Source organism: Gadus macrocephalus, chromosome 9, assembly GCF_031168955.1.
Source record: "Gadus macrocephalus chromosome 9, ASM3116895v1".
NCBI lineage: Eukaryota > Metazoa > Chordata > Actinopteri > Gadiformes > Gadidae > Gadus > Gadus macrocephalus.
In genome coordinates, this window is record NC_082390.1 from 5,680,204 (window position 1) to 5,695,203 (window position 15,000).

The 15,000-nt window shown below is 45.2% G+C and overlaps 1 protein-coding gene and 1 long non-coding RNA gene across 2 annotated transcripts in view; one reads left to right on the forward strand and one right to left on the reverse strand.

Annotated features, from left to right (window-relative positions):
* The window catches only part of LOC132464931 (A disintegrin and metalloproteinase with thrombospondin motifs 20-like), a 71,824-nt gene that overhangs the window by 42,089 nt on the left and 14,735 nt on the right, over positions 1–15,000 (forward strand). The window contains 4 exon segments of the mRNA XM_060061564.1: positions 1–273; positions 1,517–1,625; positions 1,628–1,677; positions 2,513–2,689. Coding sequence (XP_059917547.1) covers positions 1–273; positions 1,517–1,625; positions 1,628–1,677; positions 2,513–2,689 — 609 coding nt within the window.
* LOC132464175 (uncharacterized) lies at positions 7,064–13,887 on the reverse strand. Its single transcript, XR_009527200.1, has 2 exons — positions 13,186–13,887; positions 7,064–12,101 (listed from the first exon to the last, which is right to left on the reverse strand). It is a non-coding gene; the product is annotated as an uncharacterized LOC132464175 (long non-coding RNA).

The window sequence follows — 15,000 nt, forward strand, 5'->3', positions numbered from 1 at the left end:
TGCTCCCTGACGTGCGGGGGCGTTGGCCGGGCCACCAGGCAGGTGGTGTGCAGCAACTACCACCAGCCCGTGGACCCGTCCTTCTGCGACCCGGACGAGAGGCCCGGCGCCGGGCAGGAGTGCACGGCGCCCCCCTGCACCTCCACCTCCTCCTCCGTCTTCCAGAGGCAGCGCAGCAACGAGCAGCCCCACGGCTACCCCCAGGACCCGGGCCACCGGAGCTGGAACGTGCCCTCGTCGGACAACCAGTGGCGGACCGGTCCCTGGGGCGCGGTATGTCCGCCGTGTGGTCTCCGTGGAAACAAGCAATACAAACTACGAGGGGGAGAAGAGGGGCTTCCCGCCAGGCAGAACATTTACATTCAGGGCATTTAGCAGAGGATTTTTCCCCAAAAACATACAACTGTTGGTACTCCTCCGGCGGGGTCAACCATGCATGGCGACACCAGCTCATCGGGAGTAGTTAGTGTGAGGTGTCTTGCTTAAGGACACCTCGACAATCAGCTAAGGAGGAGCCAGGGATCGAACTAGCAACCTTCCGATACATTCGACCCGCTCTAGCCCCAGAGCTAAGCCGACCCTCAGAAGCCAGAAGTTGTTTTTCGGATGCTGTTGTTGTTTCTTCGTACCCAAGTCTAAGCTAAGTCATTCTCAAGTCAGGAAGTGTAATTAATTCTGTGTGTATGTGTGCTGCTTCCTGACGCCTGTCATGTCTGCGTGTGACACATGTGGCGGGTGGCGGTGCAGGATATCAGGTTTAATAGAACAACGCACGCCTTCTGAAGGCCATACAATAGCAGTACTGTACATTTCATCTCCTGTAGCGAGTGCGGCTGTCTGACGGATGATAGTTCAACACCGGGGTTTCGAAAGTGTAACCCTGTGCTCCGAGTTTGAGCCCAAACGTCCCATTCTACTGTAAGCCATCTTAGACCAAGATGCAGTATTTATATTAACTTTAAGTCGCTTTCGACTGATAAAGGAGCCGCCTAAATAGTAAATGGTAAGGGAGACAGACAGACAGTGAGCGAGATAATAAATACTCAGAGTGTTTAGTACATTCAGCTCTCATGCGAGGTTTGACATTGCAGCCTAGTACAGCTGGTTTGAGTCCCTATTAGACGCAATAGGAATGACTGTGCCTTCACCAAGCATTCAATCATGTGCTTGTGTGCGTATGTGCGCCCACACTGTGTGTGTGTGTGTCTGTGTGTGCGTGTGTGTGTGTGCGTGCGTGTGTGCGTGTGTGCGTGCGTGCGTGCGTGCGTGCGTGCGTGCGTGCGTGCGTGCGTGCGTGTGTGTGTGTGTGCACATGCATTGGTATCTGTGAGACAGAAATATCGAACCCCCCCCCCCTGCATCATAAGCAAATCAACAATTTTGGGTACTTTTATTCTGCAGCCATGACTGCAGAGGTCCCGGATGCGTGCATCCACCCGTGTGTCTATATATAGACGGCATCCCCCCCCGGGGGCTCCACTTGACCCAGAGCTTTGTCTCCCCGCCGCCCCTCCAGTGTTCCAGTACGTGCGCGGGGGGCTACCAGCGGCGGGTGGTGGTGTGTCAGGACGCGGACGGACGCAGCAACAGCTACTGCGACGAGAGGGTGAAGCCGGCCGAGTCCAAGGCTGCGACTCGGGCCCCTGTCCGCTGTGGAACTTCGGCATCTGGGGCGAGGTGTGAGAACGTGCATGTGGCTTTCATCTCTCGTACACGGCGCGGCGGCCTCGTCCCGCCGCGCCGACAGTTGTTCTGGAGTTAATATTCTCTGATCCGGTGCTCTCTCGCTCTCTTTCTGAATCTCTCTCTTGGTGTCGCTCTGTCTCTCCTTTTTTCTCTCTCGCTCTGAACCTATCTTCCTCTCTGATTTTCGCTCTGGTCTCTTTCCCCCTCTCTCCTACTATGTCTCTCTTTCTGTGTCTTGCTGTCTCTCTCTCTGGTCTCTCTCTCTCTCCCTCTCTCTCTCTCTGGTTTCTCTCTATCTCTGGTCTCTCTCTCTCTCTCTGGTCTCTCTCTCTATCTCTGGTCTCTCTCTCGCTCTCTCTGGTCTCTCTCTCTCTCTCTCTCTCTCTCTCTGGACTCTCTCTCTCTGGACTCTCTCTCTGGACTCTCTCTCTTAAACAAACAAACACTAACACTTGCCAGATCATATGACATGTCTTTCAAACCTTTTACCATACACAATCATCTGAAGGACGAGGACTCGTTGAGGTTGAAATATTATGCAATTATTCAATCAAACCTAAACGCAGCGCAGAAGAGACTAACAGTTTTTGCATGTTTTTCTAACTATGATCTGTTCTTAAGATGACTCACGTCCCCAGCGACTCCAACCCTTAAATATACATACCGTTTTTTTTGTTAACACTTCCTTACCAACCAAATCACTTCCAGACACAGAAACCTTAGCAGGCCATCCATCCCATCGCTATTACCGTCTCCTGGATTTCATCACAATAATCACAACTATGACATCACATCACATCATCACGTCTCCTCCTCTCGCGCACAGTGCACCCAGACCTGCGGGGGGGGCCGGAGGACCCGGCTGGTGGTCTGCCAGCGACCCAGCGGCCAGAGACTCTACGACCGCAACTGCGACGTCCTGGAGAAGCCCTCGGACATGGAGCAGTGCAACCAGCACGCCTGCCCTGGCTCCGCCTCCTGGCACCGCCGACCATGGAAGCCGGTACGATGATAGTAGTCCCCCCCCCCCCCCCCCCCCCCCCGAACCTCAACCTCCACCTCGACCCCCACCACCACACACTCCTGCCCTTGCACGACGACACGTCCAGTACACACACACACACACACACACACACACACACACACACACACACACACACACACACACACACACACACACACACACACACACACACACACACACACACACACACACACACACACACACACACAGACACAGACACACAATCGCCTCTCCTTTATCTCCCTGTGGTGGGGGGCAGGGGGGAGTAGGCGTTTTAGTAGACGTGTGTGTGTGTGTTTTTCCTGTTGTGTGCGTGTGTGCGTGTTTGTTTGTGTGTGTGTGGGTGGTTTCAAAACAAAACCAATTTCAAAACAAACACCAACAGCCCCCCTGACGCCGTACTGTACCGTACCAGAGTACAGTACCCAGAGTACGGTACAGTACATTACCGCGAGGGCCCCCCCCCCCTCTGAAAAGTAAATGAAACGGTTGTATTTTTAACCTTTTAAACTGTATACGATCCCGAGCGGGGCGCAGGGTACGCAGCGATCCTGCGGGCCCACCCACGTGGGTTGTGGGGTGGCATGGTGCTGATTAGAATCGAGAGGAGAGAGGAGGAGGAGGAGGAGGAGGAGGAGGTGGAGGAGGTGGAGGAGGAGGAGGAGGAGGAGGAGGAGGAGGAGGAGGAGAAAAAAAATAAAGAAAGTTAAGATTGCTACCCCACTTAGGGACCCATTCAAATAACACATGGATCCCATTTTAGAAGCCTGCGCTCGGGATTTCAAACCTATAAATTAGCGGGGCCGTGTTGTCCAAGCAAGCCATTTATTTGTAAAGGGCGGTAACAAATATGTCGAAAAAATATATTTATTTCATATGTGAAGCGTGAGGTAAACGTTCTTGTTGTTGTTGCTGTCTTCACCATGTATGCAAGGTACACAAGTGTATATTTGTGTATAAGAGTTAAGACCTTTATTGAACAGCAACAAATGACTGTTACTTTATTTTGTATATGCATCTTTGTACAGTATTGATTTTTAGTAGTTCTAGTACCTTGGTTATTAAGTAAATATATTATATTTTTACTGGTGCTCTTACTTGGAACCTCTCATCTCCATTCATTTATAATAATAAACAAACTTTGTACAGAAGAAAATTGTTTCTTAACAACAAAGTATTTTTTTATATCACGAACACTTCTTTAAAAATGACATTGCGGTTTCATTAAAGCCATATAATACTTCTATATTGAACAGGCGCCGTCAGCAAACATTCTTGCATTTACGGTCCTGCGTTAGTGTGACATCTGGTGATCTTTATAATGTGAAGACAATGTGTCGTACGAATGACCATGCAGTGTATGTTGAGCTCCTCAACTAGTCGTAGTCACAAGAGTAAATTAACCACAAATGGCGTGTGCTGTGACCTTTCAATCATGTTTAGACATTATCTGTTTGAATAACGTCAAACTCACGCAAGCTAGAGTTGATCCGTTTTCGTGTGTTTCAATGTGGCCAGATTACGCTACTATGCAAACCTGGCCAAGTGTGCTTGTGCACGCATACTTTGTGAATTATCAGGTTTTCTATGTTTTTGGTTTGTCTGTTTGTTTTTCTCTAAATCAGCTCATTTTCAAATCAACTTCAACTTCAATTTCTGCAATACCAGATACCTCGATCTAATACTAGCATGACATCATTTGTTTCTATCACACCATTTATTTGGGCCTGTTTGAAATTTCTGAAGGATTTGTTTTTCAAGAAAAAGTAAGTTATTTATTGTTTACAATAGTTTATTCATTGTTGCAGCTTTAATATTTGTGCCACAGTTGACATTCATGTTCACACTGTACTTGATCCATTTGTCACTAAGAACAAAACAAAAAATGACAGTTGTGTCACTGGAAATGTCTCAATGCCTACAAGTCTGTACAATATATACTTTATAAAACTGTTTCCAGAATCAGGTGCAATTTTTTTTAAAAAAACACTCTTCCGCTATCGAAGAACATTACAGTAAACGCTAACCGTAAATAGTTAAAAAATAGTGACAAATAATGAGGTGAAGTGTACCAAGTGGCTCTTTGTTTGTGCTGTGAGGAGATCTCTCTCCATCTCTGTTGTGCTGTCGTTTCTCTCACTGTGTGTTTCTTCCATCATAACTCTGATGTCCATGGTGCCCTTCATTAAGACATGACTATTTTTCTCTCACTCCTCCGACCCCTCGTTTCTCTCAAGACCCTTCCCCCATTCAGAGATAGTCACCCCTCCCTCTAGTGGGGGGTAAACTCTGCCTATCTTGTCACTTGGCTTCTTTTTTCATCTTCTTCTATTTATTTTATTTACCTTCAAAAAGCACATCAGCATGTGGAATTAGCTCTGCCCACTGTAAAGATTATTAAAGAAAGTGTTGTGAAATTTGTGTTGTTTCTCAATAGCATTTTACTGGCCTCACAGAACAGATTCTTCCCTCCGATATTATCATTTTGTTTAGGAACAATTTGACAAAGGATAGTAAAATTGGACACATGTAGAAGATTTAGTGTGAGCATTTATTTCTTCTTACATTTTGTAAATACAGCAAGTTCACATTTTTTACATTGTCACATCAGAGTTTATTACCAGCCTTAAATCAAATTCATGTGTATTTGTAGCAGTCTTGACATAAAAATAGGAATTGCCTCTAAATCATTTATCTATATTTTACCACCGTCCTGTTGATGCCAATGGGTGGTTGAAAATAGGGACAAGGATGATTCACTATTTGATCATGGTTTACTAGAGACGCGCAGAATTCATCAACTGATCCCCAATACAAACTAAAACCTCTCCCTTGCCATCCTAGTTTATCATGATTATCCTCAGTCATCCTTGTTTGACCTAGTCTTAGTGACACAGTGCAGGTGTGGAAATGAATGAGCGCCCGTGCTTACCTTCGGTCATGCTTAGGTCATGCATTATATGTTATACTTGCTCATAGTAAACACCCAACCACACACTACTCAGTGTGATCCCATCATTAACTGAACCCTGCCAATGGCCAATCTCCCATAGTAACCACACGATCCTAGGGCCCTTTTATTACTTTGGTTGATTATTTTGATTCTGTTATTGGATGCTGGAGTGTTTTATTTGGTAATGTAAGTCCATCCAAATCCAGCTTTGGCAGAGTTTGCCAACATCTGTTTACACTCAATGTTAAAAGCAATGCTTTGCTAGCGGCAAGACCAGAGTAGCACAGTATAACGATTACGAGAGGAATATATTTATGTCCATTATCTGTGGTGCCCACGGTTGTTTAGTTTATTAATGGCCCCCACATTAACGCTTAAAACCGTTTTAATAAGAATCGTACGCCGCATTAATCCTACCATAGAATGAGGACAGAATTACAGAATTGAGCGCTTATTAACCTGAAACAGTCATGGCCTTCTGTGGGTCTTAATCACTGAGGGTCTGAATGCCCTGCAGGCCCCAGTAATCAAGGTTATGGTAACCAAATACTAAGATAACGTTGTACTGCATTGAGCCCAGAGGGGGTTCTTCAGCTCGGGCTCTGATTAATTGTAATTGAACGCAACGTGGACTACTAAATAATCAATTTTTAGCTTGATTAACTGTTATAAAGCTTGATTAAACAGACAATTCATCAACTGTGCATATGGTCACAGATGTGAATGTATAGTTTGTGTTGAGCACTATAATGTAGTGTCCAAATTAAATTATATTGAACAGCGATAGAAGTATAGTTGTGTTTCTTGTGTTGCATAGTATCATCAAAGCATGTTGCATTCTGGGCCGTAGAACACTTCTTACCTTGTTTACATTCCTCTTCTTTCAGCAGCATCAGAGCAAAATATTTTTTCATTTCTTGAAAACAAAATTATGCTTTTACACTTGACCAGTGCTCCCGATCCAATTTCTGCTTTTGTAATACCTCTTCATGTGCAAGTGGTAAATCTGATACCTCAGAATGAAATCTCCAAGTAAAATAGTAGTTATTTTGAATATGATGAGTGTTTTTGGTGTAATGTCTCCAAATTTGAAAATCTTTGGCATACCCTAGGGCCTAGACGAATACATTTTCTTTGCCATTTATATATTATATAATAAATGTAGATACATCTCAGTATTCCCCCTTTGACATTTGGCCCTGTTATTAATCTTATATCCATCTACATAGAATAGACATATTTATATAAATATTTATACCATAAATCAGATTTTAATTAAAGCAGTGATTAACTTTATAAGAATATTTCTTAATCCCTTTTAAAAACAACAACAATGATATGCACATACATACAGCCTCTTAAACCCACTTTAGAAGTATACAAAAAAAGATAAGACAAAAAACGACACAAAATTAGAGTTTATTTTCCAACCTTCAGTTATAAAGCAGCACAGTCTCTTGTGATTCAGCAGAAAGGTAAACACCACCCAGTAATGATGATCACCTTTTAAAGATGAACCCATTCAGTCACGTAGGCAGAAGGCCTGAACAATGGCCGACCGCGGCACCATTTCAGTAATTGACCCGTATAGTTGGTAACGAAAACAAACCATTTCCTGCCAAGGCATTCAGAGTCTCTGGTTGACCGAGATCCTCGTCAAAATCACTCGCTGAACTAAAAATGTGTTGCTTAAAATGAAATCCACATGCAAAACACTACACATACTTTCTGGTCCCCCCAGCCCACCAACCTACCAACTGCTGCCCCCAAGGGGATTCTGGGTAGGGATATTCTCCGAACCTGTCACCCAGAGGTCATATGATCGTGACATCATTGGGCTTGTGTTTCCTGATGCAGCCCACATTGCTAGTTTGGTCTGGAAAGGGGGCACTTGCACATGTTCAATCTGGAAGTTCCTCTCAACACCGAGAGTTGACTATTTTTCGTCGGCTCGCGTTGAAACTCGAGTTGGCTGACAACCTTACACTAGATAACCGGGGGATAGAGGGGTCTGTTTGTACTTCAACAGAACTTTGGAAGACAAATGATGCAATTGATGATTAGTTTGTCAAGATTGAGTAGTTCCAGGTTGTGGAATGTTCTAGAACCAGAGAACGGAGGATTCATGGCAGATAAGAAACCAAAGATTATCTGAAAAAACACTATCAAGATTTCTATCTTGATAAAATTATCAAGATTTTGCACTTGCTAGTACACTCTGTAGCGGTGGTCAACAGAGTTCAGAGAAAAATTTATATTTCAGTTTTTGGTTATTTAATTTTAGGTCGTAAATTATAATATGTATTATGCTACGAGTCATGGACTCATTCTATGCATATACATATGTATATAAACATGGTAATCAGTCATCTGCCCCTCTTTGCCATCTGAGGCCACAGTGGGAGTCTGAAATATTGTGTGCCATGTTGTGGCTTGGAACATTTGACTTTAATTTAGACATTATGGTATTGTTTGGGGGTTGACAAGTACTCCTCAGCCACAGGAAACATCAGTTGACCACAAACAACATTCATGTAGAGATTTTGGAAGGAAACAGACTCTTATATTATTAATTATTAATAATCGACTAGGATTACAAGTCTTCCCAACATAGACCTATTAAAAAGTATCAAAGGCATGTATAATTCAGCACTCAACCCATTGTTTTCAAGTAATGTTACTACTGCAGTAGACGTTTCAGGACATGTTTACCATTTGCCATCAGTGATATTGGTGAATAAGGGATGTATAGTTTCATAAGCCTGGACACTATGGCCTCCATCCTTAAGATGATACAGAAAAGATGAGCATTATGTACTGATAAACCATTGATATGTATAAGGAAATTTAAACAAGGAGGTATTTAATTTCTACATGAGCAAACAAGGTAAAATGAATAGCCAACTTAAACTAGGTCACCTATATCCATGCACAAGCTTCTTCTTGCCTTTCCCCAATATGTGGACTAGATGAGCATGTTTTGAAAGATTCGCAAGATGGCTGTTAAAGTTTGTTGTTGCTGTGACATGAAAAGGCTGTGTACCGACCCTATAAAACACTGGGCCGTGTGTTTGGCTCCGAGGTACATCGTAATGGAGAACATGTGTCGCACACTCCCATTGCTCCAACCTTAACACAACTGTGGACTTCATTAACTAGAATATTCTCTGGTTTGGGATTTTTCTAAAGGGACTGATGGAGCCAAGTTCAATTGAGCCCTGTAGTCACTCAACACCTGGACCAATTATTGTCCTTTCTCAACAGGTATAGCAGATGAGAAAAGCTGGAATATAAACCAATGTTAAATATTCAACATTCCTAAAAGCTCTTTCTGCACTATCCCGCGAATAACCTTTTCTCCAGGCATACATCTGTTAGAAGAGTATAATACGTATAGAACATTTGTGGCTAGTTCCTCAATTACTTCTGCTACTTCTTCCGCTAGCAACCGCCATTTGGGAACCCTTTGGAACACCGGCCTTTCCAGAGTGACGTGGATACTGGCATACACTGAAAGGCTAGCTGGCAGGACCTAGCATACTACTGATGAAGTGACGTGCACATCTACGTACAAGTGCTTGGCACTTTTCCAAATCACCTCAAGAACATTAAGCACAGGAGTGTGGAATGGTTCCAAATCACCATAAGTGCAAACCACCCTAAATTACCATAGTAACCGTACCATTTTGAAGAAGAAAAAAAGGCAGCTTTCTGCCATTTAACAGAAAGAGAGAGTTGGCCTTGAATGCTCCGTGTCAAAGGTCACCCCTTTATAATGTCTCGCCGCATCAAATTCAACCCCTGCCCCCCCCCCCCCCCCTGCCCTCCCACCCTGTCCGGTCCGAGCTGTTCCATCAAGGCAGGCATTTATCATTAAGGCCTTGTCATTGCTACCTGACTTCACCGCGCCCGCTGTAGCAAGCGGCACGGAATGCTTCAAGCTACAGCGCGACGATGGAAGAAAAAAAAAAAGGAAAAGAGTTTCCAGGCACTGTGTTTAGACAGACGGAAATACTGAGCCGTTTTGTCATTTCATGTTGACTTATGGTTGCACAGTTTGTCTTTTCTGAGTGGTGTTGACTTAAAAGGAAATGGTGTTGGAGTAACTCTAGAGGGCCGTGCTCAGCGGGGTGTTTATTTGAGTTCATGGGTAAGGAATGAGCATGGTTTAGCTTAACTGGCACACCACGTTGAATGAGATCCTGACGAAAAGCCTCTTAGTCCAGCTTCCGTCGCTGCCGTCCGATCTATAGCCGTGTTGATACCAGCGCAGAATGCTTTCCACATGATCCTCCTATTCAATCAGTTCCGTCAGTTTTTGAATTAATGCAACGGTGAGGTCAACAGGTCCCTTGTGAGCCACCGTTTAATCGAAACATTGTTCAAAGACGAGTATAAAAGACATATGAGTTGAATTACACACTAACTCATTTAATTGGCTAGGACTTCAATCGTTGGATTAAAGTACCGTGTTGGATCACATTGATTCTGGATAGGCTTATTAAACTATCATGGGGTATTCTCTCAAGACAGACCCTTTTCGTTTTTCATGCTTCAGCCTAGCCACATTAGTGGCTACATTTAAGGTAGCCATGTTTTTTGTAACCAGATCCAGAACCGAATCCAACGTATTTTGACTAATCACGTCACGGTGTTCATGAACATGCATCCTCCCCAGAAACAAACCGAGGCAGTTGATTGTAATGCATCGCTCAACAAGTCGTGATTGGTCGAGAAATACCTTTGGATCCGCTTCTAGTCTTCTGGATCCATTACAAAAAAACGTGGCTTGCTTAAAGTACAGACGTGAAGTCTGGAGCTTTTCTTTAAAAGCAAGTCTGTCTTGAGAGACTTATCTGTGGTTGACCTTAAAAGCAGTGCTGGTTGGGAAGATCTATGTGTTCCGACAACATTCCCTTACCCCTTCGGACGACGCTCTCGCCAGCTGTCCCCTGGTGACAACATGTGTTGTTTTGACTTGCAGAACGGAACCTGGATGGGAAAAAGTCTGTGCCTTGTGTGCTCGGTATTCACTCTGTATGCCTGCCCTCTGTGTACAATACTTGGTAAACAGAGTACAGACTTGACCCAGAGTGGTCACAATTGACCTCTGTCTCTCTCTCTCTCTCTCTCTCTATTTATCTTCCCTTAGTTTTTTTCTCTCTCGCTCTCTTTGTCCAGCTTTTGCCCTCTCTCTCTCTTTCTCTTCCTTTCTCTCCCTCTCTCTCTTGCTCTACCTCTCTCTCGCTTTCTATCATTTTTTCTTTCTTTCTTTCTCTTGGATTTGTGTGTGTATGGGTTTGTGATCATCTTTTCTGCGACTATGTTTTTTCTATTATCCTTTGGTTTTAGTGTCACCAGAAGAACAAATTGTCATTGATAATCGTAAAGTTGAGTCCTAATGCCTCATTATCTCTACATAGTTCTGATTAGAAACCATGAGACCAAGACATAGAACTTGCATCATGGTGTCTTTCTGTACAGTACATGCATGGAGCAGATAGCTGCGTAATCTGATAGACACGTAACGCTGGCGTTGGCTGCTCAGGGTGTTACATTTCCAGACTTCAGATCTTCAGACAGCTCTTACAAGTTTGTTCTTGCTCCAGGTCGAAGCCGATCTCTTTTCCAGAGTCAGTGAAAAGTACAGTGACCATGTGCTGGGTATTAGGGTTTATTTTGCGTACGTCAGGCCGCTGCAATGTGATTGGAATTTAAGCTTGGCGCTCTTACGTTGTTATATGGGATCGCTTAGGTTCAGTCAATATACAAATACGACACGATATTCCCCTTTTGAGTTCTTGCGCTTCTGGGGAGAATGTGCCTTCTTTCTAGTCTTTGTTTTGATACTTTCATTGGGTATTTTATTTCTTATTACATTTAATTTATGATCTTGTGCAATCCTGATTCTGCTCTTTCCCTACCGTTTTGCATTGCCTTGTATCTATAGCTATCTGTTTTATCTACAGGATCACTTTCATTGTCTGACACAGCAAAGTTAATGACATTTTCCAAGACACTTGGTGTAGGTTAGCACAAGTAAACAGGCTTGAGTAATGTGTTAAGGATCTTATACAGCTTATAGAAGTGTGAACATCATGCATCGTTCTTCCTATAACCAACATTGATACATTATGACCCATAGTGCTCAGTGCAATCCATACCGAAGTAACTAGCAGTAATTGAGAAAAATTGTATTTTTCTGAATGGCCGACGTCACCAAACCTTTTCTTACAACCGTTTCCATGCGGACATGTTTCCATGCGGACATGTTTCCATGCGGACATGTTTCCATGCGGACACGTTTCCATGCGGACACGTTTCCATGCGGACACATTTCCATGCGGACATGTTTCCATGCGTTGCTGTTGCCTTGTCCTCTTACCTGCTGGTCAGCACTCAGAGGGGCGGCCATCTTGGTTTCAGCTTCAGCCAGTCCTACAGTGCTCATAGATCCATCGATTTTAAATATTTGTCGGTATTCGTAATAATTATATCATTACACAATCATAATACACTAATAGCCTCTGGTACCCAGAATCCAGTTGTAATTTAGACTTTTTTTTTTTTCTTCATCCGGTCCTTTTTTTCCCCCCTCCATCACTATCGTTAGAATCAAACAATTAAACCCAAAGTCTTCTTATCAGCCTCTTCCACATGCGCCCCCGCGGCTGTTGTACCACCCGCTCAGCATACAGAGCAGAACAAACATAAATTAGCCGGATTCGGTTTGGCACTCAATGACATGAGCTGCTGCGGGGCCCCCCTGAAACACCAGCGCTACAGCGCAGGAATGCCGCTTGAGAGCCCCACGCAGCCCAGGCTGGGGCTGCTGCTGCCTGCTGTTTAAGTATGGCTTTCACGTTCCTAAATATCACTTATCTCCTTCTCTGCAATGCTCTGACCTGATCTGTTGTTTTTCTTGTGTGGGTTTGGGGGTTTGGGCTGCGGGGGGGGGGGGGGGGGGGGGGGGGCACTTTTGTACAAGTGTTTTTCCGACATTGTGGTAAAGTCAAGTCGTACGATTGTGCGGTTGTTGCTGCAAATAGTAGCTTTTTTTTGTACGCCAGTATTATTTTTATCACTGGTATTCTCCTCCTCTCCTTTTGGGGTTCTCCCCCCAGTCCCCCCCCTGAATGAATTGCCGTTATGCTGTGGTAATCTAGAAGTCTCTCCGTGTGAATTTCTCAATTTTCACCTCGCTCTGTGTTAAAAGAAATCGTAAATCTGCGTCTTCGCCAAAGCAAGAGGTTATCGATCATCACGCAAATCACGATCATCCCCGCGGCGATGTCGAACAGCAAACATTTCACAGAACTCAAAGCATGAGCGACCCTCTCCCTCTCTCTCTCTCTCTCTCTCTCTCTCTCTCTCTCCTCTGTTGTTCCCTGCGCTCCGAAGCCTTGTTTACAGCAGCTATCTATAGAAGTCTATAACAGTCCTCCATTGACGGTAAACAGTACAGTCTATCCCCCTCTACCCCAGCTTCGAGCTACAATAGGTGGAAGAGAAAGAGTCTTACCTGGGCGGGCTGTGGCTGAGTGAGGGGTGTGTGGGCGTCCGACCACCGAGGCCTGAGTCCTGGGTCCTTCGTCTCTCCAGGCTCTCCCTCGGTGGTAGAGTCTCCTTGGTCCGCTCGGTCGCTCCCGTCCCCCCGGTTTTCCCCCGTGCTCCTGCGCCGCTGATTAGCTAATGGCTGGCAGATGAGGGGGTTTTTTTTTGGAGGAGGAGGAGGTGCCGATGGTGGTGGGGGTGGTGGTGGTGGTGGTGGTGGTGGTGTTGGTGGTGGCGGCGGAGGAGGAAGATACAGTTCAGCCAAGAAGCACAGCCCGTATGGCTGCAATTCCTTTGCTTCTTTTTTTTCTTTTTCTCCCTCCCTCTCTTTCCCGAGTTTTTTTTCCCCCTCTCTACTTTTACAGCAGTAAGGAGGGGCCAGTCTCTCTCTCTCTCTCTCTCTCTCTCTCTCTCTCTCTCCCTCTCTCCCTCTCTCTCTCTCTCTCTCTCTCTCTCTCTCCCTCTCCCTCTCTCTCTCTCTCTCTCTCTCTCTCTCTCTCTCTCTCTCTCTCTCTCTCTCTCTCTCTCTCTCTCTCTCTCTCTCTCTCTCTCTCTCTCTCTCTCTCTCTAACATATTTGCTTGTGTCTGAGGCGGAAGGGGCTGAGTTGCACTTATCATGTACCGGGTATGTGAATCCTCCACACTTAGGTTCCTGTCCCTGAGCTCCGGGCGGGCTTTGATGTCCTACCTCCCCCCACCCCCACCCCCACCACACCCACCCACCATCCACCTCCAGCCATCCACACCGTCAGCTGACACAGCCCTGTGTTTAAAATGCCTTAGTAATTACAACCTGGGGGATGCATGTGTGTACAGTGTCAACGTCTGCCCCCACACTGAAACTTAAACTAATGGAGAGAGAGATAGAGAGATCCTAAAACAGAATTGTCTCCCTCAGATCTGTCTCGGAGAAAGACTGATTGATTACAATTCAAAAAAAAGTGCACTAAAAGGAAATGTATACGGAAAGATTTGAATCAAAAGAAGAAGAATTCCTTCCATCATCGCACGCGTCCATACAGTATGAGTCCGAGTCCACCCCTTGTCACGAACGTGTGGAGACGTGACAGGAGTTTAGAGTTATGCAACGCTCTGCGGTCACAATTAGTGGACAGAACAGTGCGATATTATGTTTATTATCTGGACTGGAAAATGTGCTACGAACCAAAAGAAAAATCTGCATCGTCGCAGATAAACGGCCTTCCATTTCCAGCATGCTAAATATTCCCGAGCGGCTTTTGTCCACGGGCACGGAAACACCCGCCACCCTAATTGCAGTCTGGCCGCATCATTTCACACTACTTCAAAAAAAAAAAATCAGTGACAGTATTTTCGATTTACATCTGACAGACACTTTCCCCCACAGGGACCTCCACGCGCGAGTCAGAGCATGACCAATCCGAGTCAAAGCATGGCTCATATTTATTTGTACCCCTTCTCCTCCTCCGCTTCTTCTTCCTCTTCCTGCCATCTTCTTCCGCCTCCTCTCTCACCCACTCTCCCCCCCTCACCTCACCTCTCCCCTCCTCACCCCCCCTAACGGGATCCAGATGTCCCGTCTAGCCGCACTCAGTCCTCCTAGTCTCTGTCTGAGTCCGGTCTTCCTGGTTCCCCTCTGGTCTCCAGCCTGCTGAGGGGGGGGGGGGGGTTTGGGGAGTAATCCCTCTGTTTACAGGTTAAATAGCGCAGCGCATTCCACATGGCGAGTAGAGTAGGGCTATGGCGTTGGCCGGCCCTGAGAAATGCATTGGAACCTTTTTTCTTCTTCTGTGGTGGGCTTAA